Here is a 14,669-nt window from a genome sequence, read left to right on the forward strand (position 1 = left end):
ACAGGATGGTTAAGCTCCCCATCCCTGTGGGATACACGGCTGCGAAAGAAGAAAGCTTTGTCTTTCTGACAAGGAATCAAATTACCCTGCAACCATACAAATTCTGGCATTTGCTTTACAAAAGCAGCATGCAGCAGTCGCTGGTGACTCAAAATTCTGCTGGCGTTTTACATATAAAATGAGGATGGGTTTTGACATTAAGGTAAATAGATAATTGGAATCATAAAAGCAGCAGCAAAAAAATATTCCAATAGCTCTTCTAACGCAGTATAGATCCCAAGTCACTTCACAGAGTAGAAATAAATACACAGTCGGAGAGTTAGGGAATGATCAAAAGCAGTCTGAGCAATTTTGCAGAGGCTTTTAAAGGTAGTGGAAAATTGCAAGAGTGCTTCAAGAGGGAGTTATGGAGAGTAGAATTAACGGTGGATTACTTTACTGTCAGTTGGGGCACACCGTGGCACAGCGCCAGGGACCCGGGTTCAATTCCGTTCTCGGGTCACTGTCTGTGTGGAGTTTGCACATTCTCCCCATGTCTGCGTGGGTTTCCTCCGGATGCTCCGGTTTCCTCCCACACTCCAAAGATGTGCAGGTTAGGTGCGTTGGCCACGCTAAATTCTCCCTCCGTTAACCTGAACAGGTGCTGGAGTGTGACAACTAGGGGATTTTCACAGTAACTTCATTGCAGTGTTAATGTAAGCCTATTTGTGACATGAATAAATAAACCTTTTGGTAGAGTGGAGGGAGGGAGGCAGCTGGAAGACCATTTGGAGGAAAGGAAAGCACAGGGTGGAATCCTGTAACCTCCGCCATGGAGAGTTTGATGGCGGGGCTTTTAATCAGTTGGGAGGGGCCCTGTCAACAAGGGTCTTATCAGGCTACTGATAGTATTAACAGGGATTGGGGGATGTCCCTTAGTCAAAGGTTATGAGGAGCCTATGAGAAGGCATTTCCATGGCAGTAGACAGGACTCGAGGCAGGTATGTGGCCTCCCTAGTGCCAGGGTCAAGGATTCACAGAACACCTGTAGAACATTCTTCTTGGGGAGGGGGATGATCAGCCAGAGGATAGGTAGGAAAGAGAAAGGGGTCCTAAGAGGGGTGGGGGCATGGTGGCACAGTGGTTAGCACTGCAACCTCAGTGCCAGGGACCCAGGTTCGATTCCCGGCTTGGGTCACTGTCTGTGTGGAGTTTGCACGTTCTCCCCGTGTCTGCGTGGGTTTCCTCCGGGTGCACCGGTTTCCTCCCACATTCTGAAAGATGTGCTGGTTAGGGTGCATTGACCCGAACTGGCACCGTAGTGTGGCAACTAGTGGAATTTCACAGTAACTTCATTGTAGTGTTAATGCAAGCCTCACTTGTGACTAATAAATAGACTTTAACTTTAACATACATCAGGATGCTAGGAAGGAGAGTGAAAAACAGAACCTCTAAGGCAGTAATCTCGGGATCACTCCCAGTCCCATGTGCCAGCAAGTATAGAAACAGGAGAATTGAGTATTAAACATATGTCTGGAAGGCTGGTGTAGGAGCAAAAGCATCAGATTTGAGGCACTGGGACTGGCTCTGGGAAAGGTTGAGACCTACCAAGCTGATGATCTACACCTGAACAGGACTGGGAAGAATATCCTTTCAGGGAGATTTGCTAGTGCTGTTGTAGGGGATTTAAACTAGATTGACAGTGGATTGGAAATCTGAGGGCTATCGCAGAGCAGGGAATGGGAGATGCAGGATTAGTGAGTGACTCAAAGACAGAAGCAGCACAGGAATTTGGGAGTGTTAAAAGGTATATGTGTAAATGCAAGGAGTACAGTGGAGCTGATAAACTGAGAGCACAGGTAGACACACACGATATCATTGCTTTAATGGAAACTTGGCTTAAGGAGTCCTTAGTGTCCAAAGATGTGTAGATTAGGGGGATTAGTGGGGAAATGTGTGGAGCTCTGGGGATAGGATGGGGGTGGGCCTGGGTAAAATGCTGTATCAGAGAGTCGCTGTAGACTCAATGGACTGAATGGCCTCCTTCTGCACTGTAGGGTTTCTATGATTGCATAAATAGAGTATTGGGTGAAGATTGTACAGGGGTGAGGGGTTATGCCTGTACAAGGGTGAGGGGAGAAGCCAGTAGTAGAATGAAGCAAGGGTGCTTCCACAGAGGACAACAAAGAAAACAGTGAAGGAGGATTTAATGATCTATGTCATCAAATTTGCTAGACAAGTAATGGAAGACTGGAAAGGATAATGCATAATTGAATTTTGTCTGTTTCTAGGTTGGAGAATACGACAAGTGTCCAGTAATTCCAGGTAAGTCCCATTCTTCAGTAAAGACCTCAAGCCATACAAGCCTATCAAAACTTCCTAGGCTGCAACAGTCACTTGTAGTCATTACTGCTTGAAGCACTCCATATAGCAAGTCCCCTCAATCAGACATACTTGCATTCTTTCATTAAGGGAAGAACATTTCGTAGATGCCACAGTGAGATTAAGGAAGGCTTGCACTGAAAAAAGATCACATGAGCAACAGTGTAAAGAAACTCAACACTGACTCAAACAAAGCACTGGAAGGGCACAGATAACTGCCAACAACATGGGTGATTGGAAATACTCAAATGTAACCAAAGAGGAGGATACAAATTACTACTTCAAAATAAATTTTTTAAAATGTTTTTTCATCAAGGCTGGAATTATTAAAGCTGCTGGATTAGAGCATTTTTCCATTTTGGGTGAAATGTTTATAACAAGCAGTCCGAGGGTAGAAAGGGCAGAGTCAAATTTAGCATAAGGCTCTTATTATTATTGTGCCACCAAAAAACGGCCTATTTAATTTCCCACAGAACGATCATAGTAACCTCCAACTGAGACTGTTAAATTATAGGCAGTTTTGTGCTCTGGCTTCACAGCACAAGGGAGTGCATCATTAAAACTGCCAAACTCATTTCAAATGTAGGATCCTGACAGCTCAGGAGATTTGAACTCCCATCAGTTGTAAGTTGCAACAAAGCCAACTAGAAAGAGAGCAGCAAATTCAGAATTCAAGAGAAAAGTCATTTTTCTAGCCATGCTCAAATGCTTTACTTGCACCTTACAGATTAACTATGATATCGGCTACCAACATAAGAACCGTTCAGAATTCAATGGCCAGAATATACTTATAACCCAATCTACTGTACAAAACACCCTTGCAATTTTAAACACATACATCAGCAAGTGAGTGTTTTGTTTTTAGATTTACTATATAGTGATGAAATATAAAGGCTATGTCAACTTGATTACAATCTTATAACTTAATGTTTCCATCTATTGTTTTTAATTAAAACTTGCACACCCAAGATATACTCACTAAACGGCAGTGCCAAGAGGTTGCTGTTAAAAACACAGCAGTTCGCCTATTCTCCAATATCAGATTGTAATGGTCTTTCATAAATCTACTCAAAGATCACCTTCAGTTTTAACAACAGAATACATGTGAACTACAGATTTTGGTATTTTTGATTAAACCAAAGGAAAACTGTCAACGTTGTTCATTTGGTGAATAAGTCGCTCCTCAAAAAGAATCAAATCTGCAATGCCTTGATTCACAAAAGCTGAAACGCTGAAGTACTGAACACCAGAGTATTTTGTCAAGCGTTTCTTCTGCTAAAAAAGTCATACTAACCACATAAACATAGAAGATAGGAGCAGGAGGAGGCCATTCGGCCCTTCGAGTCTGCTCTGCCGTTCATCACCATCATGGCTGATCAACCAACTCAATAGCCTAATCCTGCTTTCTCCCCATAACCTTTGATCCCGTTCGCCCCAAGTGCTGTATCCAGCCGCCTTTTGAATACATTCACTGTTTTGGCATCAACTACTTCCTGTGGTAATGAATTCCACGGCTCACCACTCTTTGGGTGAAGAAATGTCTCATCTCCTCCTAAATGGTCTACTCGAATCCTCAGACTGTGACCCCTGGTTCTCGACACCCCCACCATCGGGAACATTCTTCCTGCATCTACCCTGTCTCGTCCTGTTAGAATTTTATAAGTCTCTATGAGATCCCCCACAATCATCTGAACTGCAATGAAAACTATCCTAACCTAGTCAATCTTTCCTCATACATCAGTCCCACTCAATACTCCGTATTGCTTTATTGTACTTATGATGCTTGTCCAGAGCCCCAAGCTATTGGTAAGATCTGGTCAGTAACGTTTTTTTAAAGTAGGCAAAGTTTGAGATTCAAGACACTTGCTCAGTGAATAAGTCATAAGATTCCATGGGTTTTGAACAAATAAAAATTAACTTTACAAGGTCAGAAAGATAAAACAATTGACTTGTACTTTAACATCTCGGGTTAATATGCAGCATATGTAAATCAGCAGGGAAACTGTAGGTGCTTGAATACACCACTCCGCACAATAAATGGCAGTTACGACTAAGACAAAATCCATAGATTTCTTAACAACCTGCCCAGAAGTCAGTAAGTATTGGGAGTCTGTCAATTTCTCAAACTGTCTCTTTCTCTCTCTCATGAGGGATTCCAATCTTCAACTTTAAAGATGCCACCTTTGGGTTCTTTCCAAAAGTCTGTCCAACTTGGACAGTGTCAATGATAGTCCACCTTGCAGGGTTTCAATCTCATCTCCCGAGATTCTGTTCCTCTGGATTCCCAAGTATGCACTCGTATTCAAGCACCAGCGAGAACACAATTTCAGCTCTTAGGCTGCATTGAGCAGAACAACTGCTTCAAAGGGGTATTTTGGGCTCAGTGGCCCACAGCACAGGGTCACCAACCTTCAGCTGCCTTCTTCACTTAAAACTCCCTGCAGCCTTTTTCCTATCTGGAGCCTGTATCTCTGCTCTTTTCTTTGTAATTGAACTGGAACAATTGGGGCCTCTCCCTGCCCGGGATTTTTCTTCTCGATGGCCTTCCACTCTCAGTCACCTGACTGGGTTTTTGCACTTTTTTCTTCAGGCCCTGAAGCAGCTAAAAATGCTGATCCCTACATGTGAAACCTGCTGTTCCACCCCCAGCTCCCACAAAGTCTATGCATGCACAAAAGCTCCAAGGTCCTTTGAGACTCAAAGTTCCCGACATCCACTCTCAACACCAAGGTAAGCTTGGTTTTCATTAGCAACTGAGAGTAGATTGTAATAAGGACAGAATTTATAAAACACTCTGATAAAACTACTAATCCAGTTTGTTACCAACATCTTCAATGCTACACCAGCAACATCAATTCACTGGCGGGGTAAAGGGCATGACAACTGCAAGGAACACCATGTCCTGCACCAAACATACATTTGAACCACAAATAACAAATTCACTCCCAATAACATTTCAAATAATTAATCATATCTAAATATTTTACAGGCAGGACTTTAGGCTTGCAACTCTAACTTTGTTGGAATCAATGTAACTTTTTTTACCGTATAGTTACCTGGATATCATCAGTGCTTGATAGACATTCAGCATTTGCTCTACAATTACTGGTTAAATGATTTCTAAGGACACTGGCATCTCTTACTTTCTTTTCCTTTCTCTTTATTCTTTAGCAGCAGTAGTTTCTGTTCGCGGTGCTGTTTCTCCATCTCTTGCTCCTGACGATGCTGCTCCAGTTTACGTTGCTGTTCTAAAATTTCTTGTTGGTGCTTCAATGCGAGCAAGTCCTGTTGGTGCTTAAGAAACATAAAGGAGGAGTAAGCAGCTGTCCACATGTCAATCATGTAATAACCGGACACGTCCCTGCATTCCCAAGTCCACGGTAACTGTAAAAATTTATGATGGCTTTTACTTTGCAGCTAACGTACTGAGATAAGTGAGCTGTTTCAGGCATGCATCCTTTCGTAATATGCAAATACGGGTCCTCTTATGTACAGAGCACACTCTGCCTATTTGTATCAACATTAATCAACACAATGTGTCAGTGGAGAATAATGACCATCCACAGATGAGAAGTTATTTCTGCTCTCGCCAATTTTTGATCGAGTAATACAGATGACAACGGACTATATTAGGGCACTTCAACTGACAACAATGAGCCACAGGGAAAACAAAGTCTACGGATAAAGTCCCTTGTGTTTTCTCATGGGCAACCTGCCAGGTTGGTTGCCTGTGCCATGTTGTGAATTTGCCAATGGAGAGAATCCCATAGATATGGCAACTAAAGCAACAGTGGTGGGATCGGTTGTGACTTTGTATTGACTCCGGTGACTCAAGCAGCGATGCATGCGTCCCAGCTCAGTCATAAACATATTGTTTAAAATATATATTTTCTGTTCTAAGGATGTAGGCAGTGCTAGAAAAGCTACATTTATTCCTCAATCCTAGTTACCCTGAGTAGGTGGTGGTGGGACCTCTCAGAACAGCTAAAGTCTTTATGCCGATTGTGCCCCTGATGGTGTTGGGAGTATATTTCTAAGAGTGGGATACGCCCAAGTTAGGATGATGTACGACTTACAAGTTTTGCCATACCAATCACTTTGTTGCTCTGGTTCTCAATGAACAAAGAACAATACAGCACAGGAAACAGGCCCTTCGGCCCTCCAAGCCTGTGCCGCTCATTGGTCCAGCTAGACCATTCGTTTGTATCCCTCCATTCCCAGACTGCTCATGTGACTATCCAGGTAAGTCTTAAACGATGCCAGCGTGTCTGCCTCCACCACCCTACTTGGCAGCGCATTCCAGGCCCCCACCACTCTGTAAAAAACATCCCTCTGATATCTGAGTTATACCTCGCCCCTCTCACCTTGAGCCCGTGACCCCTCGTGATCGTCACCTCCGACCTGGGAAAAAGCTTCCCACTGTTCACCCTATCTATCCCCTTCATAATTTTGTACACCTCTATTAGGTCTCCCCTCATTCTCCGTCTTTCCAGGGAGAACAAGCCCAGTTTACCCAATCTCTCCTCATAGCTAAGACCCTCCATACCAAGCAACATCCTGGTAAACCTTCTCTGCACTCTAAAGCCTCCACATCCTTCTGGTAGTGCGGCGACCAGAACTGGACGCAGTACTCCAAATGTGGCCTAACCAGCGTTCTATACAGCTGCAACATCAGACTCCAGATTTTATACTCTATACCCCGTCCTATAAAGGCAAGCATACCATATGCCTTCTTCACCACCTTCTCCACCTGTGCTGCCACCTTCAAGGATTTGTGGACTTGCACACCTAGGTCCCTCTGTGTTTCTATACTCGATGGCTCTGCCATTTATTGTATAACTCCCCCCTACATTAGTTCTTCTAAAATGCATCACTTCGCATTTATCTGGGTTAAATTCCATCTGCCATTTCTCCGACCAATTTTCCAGCCCATCTATATCCTGCTGTATTGTCCGACAATGTTCATCGCTATCCGCAAGTCCAGCCATCTTCGTGTCATCCGCAAACTTGCTGATAACACCAGTTACACCTTCTTCCAAATCATTTATATATATCACAAATAGCAGAGGTCCCAGTACAGAGCCCTGCGGAACACCACTGGTCACAGACCTCCAGCCGGAAAAAGACCCATCGACTGCTACCCTCTATCTCCTGTGGCCAAACCAGTTCTCTACCCATCTAGCCACCTCTCCTTGTATCCCATGAGCCTTAACCTTCTTAACCAACCTGCCTTACTGAAATTCATATAGACGACATCCACGGCCCTTCCTTCATCAACCAATGGTAGAGCTTATGGGATTACAGTACTGCTGCAGCAAGATTGTTACCCTATAGTGCATTTTATTACAACAGTGGGCAGTTGTTGCAGGGTGTAGATATTGAATTCAGTAGCAGGTATGTCAATTAAATAGACTGCACTCTCTTGGATTGTGCCAAACTTCCTTAAGTGTTCTTGCGGGTGCTTCAATCCAGGTAAGTGATGATCATCCAGCTTATGACTTGGTGGAAAGTGTTTCGGGATTTAAGACATGAATCACTGTCACTTCAAGGCTGTTATTATCAGTGAGTTAATAAAGTGGCCTTGCTGTGAGGAGATTATTGGTGTCTCCGTTTAATGAGACTGAGAAATTTGTTGAAACAAACCAGGATTATTTTTTGCTGACATATATTTTGATATAGCAGAAGGGGAATGCTTGAACGTGAACATTTCCTGAATTTTCCCTTCAAAACAATTATATACTTGAGGGTAGGGCTGTCACATTGAAATAGACTTTCTGTAGGTACAAACTTATTCTCTAAAAACACAATTTTGGTTGTCTTCCTCTAAAAGAAGAATTCTTATATTAATGCTTAAAAACTAAAAATAATAATAAAATTCAAGTGTCATAAAACGAGATTTTTCCAAAATGAGTCCCAAGTACATGGATAATAAGGAGTTTTTAAAGTTTATTTATTAGTCACAAGTCAGCTTACATTAACACTGCAATGAAGTTACTGTGAAAATCCCCGAGTCGCCACACTCTGGCACCTGTTCGGGTTACACTGAGGGAGAATTCAACATGGCCAACGCACCCTAACCAGCACGTCTTTCGGACTGTGGGAGGAAACCGGAGCACCCGGAGGAAACCCACGCAGACAGAACGTGCAAACTCCACACAGACAGTGACCAGAGCCGGGAATTGAACCCAGTTCCCTGGCGCTGAGGCGCAGCAATGCTAATCACTGCTGCCTCACAGTGCACTAATACACTATGCTATAAGAACTCCTTGCATTTCTATAGTACCTTTAATACAAAGAATATCACAAGACAATTCAGGAGTGAAAGGAAAATTATTAGAGCCCCAAAGCAGCAGTTCAGAAGGGGTGACTAAAAACGTGTTTGGAAGAGATGAATCCCAAGAAGATTTTTGAAGGAGAAGCGGGAAGGTTTAACGAGGAACTTAAACAGTGAAAGTCTCTGTTGTTATTAGTGCCAGAGCAAAGTTTCAAGGGATAGAAGAAGTGGCTAAAATAATGGAGCTTTGGAGGATGCTGAGCAAAACAATTCAATTAAAAATTGGCAAGTTATCCTTCCCCATCCACCATTTTTCTAATATATAATGCTGACATGACTGTATCTCAGTTCTCCAGTGCTGCCTTCTGTTGTTTTAAAACACACTTTGTGCACTAAACTTCATTATTATTGGGCGTTAATGATTGAGTTAATGTAAAGCTTAACACTCTGCTGACAGTTAATTTAAGTTAGAGTCGAAACCACTCCAGATATTTGTGGTTTAACTTTGGTAGCAATACTTATTGAATGTTTGGTAAAATTTAAATGGCTTGCATTACAATTGGATTGTTATCATCACCATCGGCTACACCCATAATTGGCATAAGAGTTACTCCCTGGTATGACTGATGAATGATCAAGACGGTACACTGAAATGTCTCAAAGTGTAGGTGACAGCTACTTATATTTTGAAGTGAAATAGATGGATGGAGCAAAATACTCTGGGCAGAGCTTCTCTCTAATTATCAGTTCAACCATAATTCCCACCAGTTGAGATACAGGCAGGGATGGAGTTATTCAAATATAGAATAAAGGAAATCCCAAACCGCATCTTCACTTTTCATTTTTGCATTTAGATTTTTTGTTTTGCATTTAATTTTTGTTCATTTTGATTTTTTTCACCTATTTCTTGCTTCTGCTGTTTTGTAATTTTCCCAGTAAGGAACCTAACAACATGGAGTGCCACTCCATCTGACGAAAGCTAGTGGCGTTTGCTACCAAATAAACCTGTTGGACTGTAACCTGGTGTTGTTAGACTCCTTACTGTGTTTACCCCCGTCCAACGCCGGCATTTCCACATTGTAATTTTCCCCCAGTGCATATCACCCATCTTTATTTTTTTCCAGGGTCGGGATCCTGAACCAGCCTCCTTGCCCTGTTCCCAACCCTCGGTTAAGAATTCAGCCCCAGAATTTATGGAGATCATATGGCCAATGAAAGTACAGAAGCAGTGGCCTCAAATAGAAAACTTGACCTGCCTCTAAGTATTGTGTATTTTAAGACAGACTCCTGATTTTCTTTTTTAAAAAACCCGTCCCATACAAAAAAAAATCACAATCAACACGATTTTCTATAGAACATAGTACAGTACAACACAAGAACAGGCCCTTCGGCCCACGATGTCGTGCCGAGGCCCACAATGTTGTGTCGAACAATGTTATATAGAGCAATGGAATCACATACAATCATTCTCGAATCCATCAATATACTGATCTGTAATTATAATGCACAGCACATAATAAAATATAACTAAGTTTGGAGAAATGTTTATCTATGCAGTCACGTTCTCAGGAAGTCATTATTTTTGTTCTTTTCCCTTAAAACTGACTCAGATGGTCCAAACATTGTTTTACTGGTAAAATCCAGCTCTTTGATCAAGCTTTTTGGCATCTGTCCTGATAACTCCGCCTGTGTGTGACTCTGCATTTTTACTCGTCACTCTCGAGAGCCTCAGCACGTTTCATGACATTAAATGTGCTTTATAAACGTAAACTGTTGTTAAAAATAATCAATTGCAGTAGCCGAAATCACAGTATCTGGTTAACCATATCCTTACGATTCAGTTCAGAACAGATACTCCAGTGCTAGGTCCCATTTGAATTGGTGACGGTGGTTTTAATATCTGCAGTTACCTTTATGTGCTCTTGTAGTTGGGCTTCATGTTGCCGTGAGAGCTGCTCATGTTGTCTCTGAAATTCTGCGATAAGAAGCTGCCGTTGGATTTGCTGTTTCTGTTTGAGGGCGATCAGTTCCTGTTGGAGTTGCTGTTCTCGCACGCTGGGGTCAGCAGCTGGCACTGTAAACTGATGATCAAGTCGAAGATCCATTGGTGTACTGGGCTGGACTTGAGCAGGCAATGGTGTGCTTATATCAACTATAAATAAAACACACAGTACAATCAGTAGAATCACGGGCTCATTCTGGCGTCTTCAACATTCCCAAAATTAGAAAGAAACACTCGTACAAATCGCAGGAATCAATTAAAGATAGTTATTGCTGGAGATATGGGTTCTGTTGCACATACACAGACTTGGGAATACAACATAACCCTCTTTTAACAGAATGATCACTGTAGCCATGTCCTGTCCAGTTTACACATTGTCAACAGCTGAAACCTCCAGCTGATTGCCAATGCCAGTTAAGGGTGCGTCAGAGCAGCAAAACACAGGAATACAGACAGGAATCCAGAAACAGTGATCTGATCACAAAATAGATTTGTTAACATAAATACAAGAGCTTTGGCCTGGCAAATGGAGGAAAAAATGATACATTTGGGTTTGGTGAAAGTAGTCTGTGTTAAAGGATTGCTTTGACATTTTGTACGTGACAGCGATTGTATTGTGACTGAAAAGACTGGTAAATTCCACTGAATGAGGTTACTCAGAGAATAATTTAATTTCCAAGGTGTTCCAGTGTACCTTTACTTTAACTTTCCGACAAGGAGGCCAGGCTAAGTATAAATCTGAAAATGCTCTGAAGCAGCTAGTCTAATCAGAGGTTAGTTTCTCCATGCACCTCTTTGGACTGTGAGCCAATGAGCAGCCAATGCAGTGAGAAGCCAGTCTCTGATTGGACAAGCTGGAAACAGCAGGAGAATGTAGGGTGAGAGTGAGGACGATGGGGGGGGAGGCTGAGCGCGAGATGTGTCCGGGACTGTGAATGAGTGAAAGAGAGATGAGTGGCAGTGTGAAAGAGAGGCAAGCAAGTGTGTGCATGTGAAACTGAGAGAGGTGTGACTGAGAGAGAGAGCACGGTGAGCAAGTGTGTTAAAGACAGAGGTGAGAACATAAGAACTAGGAGCAGGCATAGGGGTAGGCCATCTAGCCACTCGAGCCTGCTCCGCCATTCAATATCATGGCTGATCTCTTCATGGACTCAGCTCCGTTTACCCACCCGCTCACCATAACCCTTAATTCCTTTACTGTTCAAAAATTTATCTACCCTTGCCTATAAAACATTCAACACGGTAGCCTCAACTGCTTTACTGGGCAGGGAATTCCACAGATTCACAAACCTTTGGGTGATGAAGTTCTTCCTCAACTCAATCCTAAATCAGCTCCCCCTTATTTTGAGGCCGTGCCCCCTAGTTCTGGTTTCATCCGCCGGTGAAAACCACCTCCCTGCTTCTATCATAATCTTATATGTTTCCATAAGATCCCCCCTCATTCTTCTGAATTTCAATGAGTATAGCCCCAGTCTACTCATTCTCTCCTCATAAGCCAACCCTCTCAACCCCGGAATCAATCGAGTGAATCTCCTCTGCATTCCCTCCAGTGCCAGTATATCCTTTCTCAAGTAAGGAGACCAAAACTGTACACAGTACTCTAGGTGCTTAGGTGGATTAGCCACGATAAATGCGTTGTGGGGGAGGATGGGGTTGGCCTGCATGGGATACTCTTCGAGAGTCAGTGCACACTCAATGGGTCAAATGGCCTCCTGCATTGTAGGGATGCTATGGACACTTCCTCTCCTTGCATCCACACCAACACATCCTCCTTATTTACACATTTGAATCTTATACTGTTGCAACATAACCTCGCTGTTTTTAAACTCTATCCCTCTAGCAAGAAGGACAAAATTCCATTTGCCTTCTTAATAACCTGTTGCACCTGCAAACCAACTTTTTGTGATTCATCCACAGGGACACCCAGGTCCCTCTGCACAACAGCATGCTACAAATTTTTTACTGTTTAAGTAATAGTCCATTTTGCTGTTAATCCTACCAAAATGGATGATCTTACATTTACCATTGTATTCCATCTGCCAGACCCTTGCCAATTCACTTAAACTGTCTCTATCCCTTTGCAGACATTCAGTATCCTCTGCACACTTTGCTGTACCACTCATCTTCGTGTCATCTGCAGACTTTGACACGCTACACTTGGACCCCAACTCCAAATCATCTATGTAGAGCGTGTGTGTGTGCACGTGTGCGTGCGTGTGCGTGCGCATCTGAGAGGTGAGTGTGTGTGCGCGTGCGCGCGCATCTGAGAGGTGAGTGTGTGTGCGTGCACGAGAGAGAGAAAGAGAGCCTGATGTAAGAATGCATCTCCTCTAATATTAAAACAAATTTATGAACAAAAGAAGCAGCATCATTCCTCTCATTAAAAATGAATACAAGCTAAGACTTAGGCACTTTGATGAATAAGAGGTTTTCAATTATAATAAACGGATACATGTAAAGATAGGAAGGATTTAGACCGTTGTACCTATTGCACAAAAAAATCATTTTTTGTGGTTTAACTCTTTCTCAGGGGCTGTGTCAGTATCCTTGGGAGATCAAAAAGGTTCTGTGGCTGGTAAAGTTTGGGAAACCCTGCCAGTTTTACAATCCTAGTTGATGTCATTACTGGATGGGAAAATCCCAGCATGGAACCCTGGCTCCAAAGATCATAACGTTTGTTTTTTTGTATAAAACATGGTGGAATAGAGTCACAGCACTGCTAATTAATTTTAACACCAAGAAAAAAACATTTATTAAACAAGCTGATTATACATTACTCCCTTACTCCCCCCCACCCCCCCTTACCTTAAGAATTGCACCAGATTTTAAGATTAAAACTGATTACAAAGCACATTTTACAATGGTCTCATGAACACACAAAGTTCCTTTTAAGCACACACGACTGTGATATATGACGCAGTCCTCTCTGAACCCAGGTGAATGTCTCTTCAAAGTCCCCTCAGATGATGCTTATGCCGTGAACCATCTTGTCTCACCAAAACTCCAACACGAGTGATTTAAAGTCTTCTTTTAAATTAGACTTTCCCTCTGTTGCTTCCAGGTATTACACCTCTCCCTTCAGGTTTCCTTTGTCTTAAAGGCTTTTACACAAACTCCGAATTCCAGCCACCAATTTCCACAATTATAATAATTTCCCACAAACATTATTATTATTATTATTTCAGATATCTTTCTGGCCTCTCACGATCCAATTCCTTTTCAAATCTTGGTGACCTTACTGAACAGTAATCTGTTTTGGTTCCCAGTTTCCTCTGTTCTGTTAACTTCAGACTTCTTGAAAACTTCATTTCTCTAGTTTCTTTAACTAGCTGGACTTCAGGTTTCCGGCTTCTGTTTTAACAATGACTCCACGGTATGGCTTTTCTTCTAGCAAGGCACAGAGAGGTTCCCTCTTTAGTCTTCTAAATCCAACGGTTTGTAGCAGAACTGAGAGAGATGCCTTCTTTCTCACTACACATCTCCAACTGTAATCACATTAGCTAAACTAAAGCTTACAAGGCTCCAGTTATTAAGCAACCACTGCTGGTTTATTTACTCTTCACGCCACAGCCCTCTCTAAGCACAATAGAATCACAGTTGGAACTGAGTGTTGAACCGTTGGAGAAAATCTCCATTACAAAGGAGGAAGTGTTAGGTTTGTTAGAGAACTTAAAGACTGACAAATCCCCAGGGCCTGATGGAATCTATCCAAGGCTGTTCAGGGAGACGAGATATAAAATCGCTGGGCCTCTGACGCAAATCTTTGTCTCGTCACTGGACGCAGGTGAGGTCCCAGAGGATTGGAGGATAGCTAATGTGGTCCCGTTATTTAAGAAGGGTAGGAAGGATAACCCGGGTAATTATAGGCCGGTGAGCTTGACGTCCGTGGTGGGGAATTTGTTGGAGAAGATTCTTAGAGATGGGATGTATGCGCATTTAGAAAGGAATAAACTCATTAACGATAGTCAGCATGATTTTGTGAGAGGGAGGTCATGCCTCACTAACCTGGTGGAGTTTTTTGAAGAAGTGACC

General features: G+C 42.6%; 1 protein-coding gene across 14 annotated transcripts in view; it reads right to left on the reverse strand.

Annotated features, from left to right (window-relative positions):
* Window positions 1–14,669, reverse strand: part of hdac4 (histone deacetylase 4) — a 444,296-nt gene that overhangs the window by 197,202 nt on the left and 232,425 nt on the right. For all 14 annotated transcript variants that reach the window (XM_078229095.1, XM_078229096.1, XM_078229098.1 and 11 more), the window contains 2 exons: window positions 10,546–10,787; window positions 5,505–5,655 (listed from right to left, as the gene is read on the reverse strand). In XM_078229095.1, coding sequence (XP_078085221.1) covers window positions 5,505–5,655; window positions 10,546–10,787 — 393 coding nt within the window. The remainder of the gene's footprint in view (window positions 1–5,504; window positions 5,656–10,545; window positions 10,788–14,669) is intronic.

This window comes from Mustelus asterias, chromosome 14 (genome assembly GCF_964213995.1).
Source record: "Mustelus asterias chromosome 14, sMusAst1.hap1.1, whole genome shotgun sequence".
Taxonomy (NCBI): domain Eukaryota; kingdom Metazoa; phylum Chordata; class Chondrichthyes; order Carcharhiniformes; family Triakidae; genus Mustelus; species Mustelus asterias.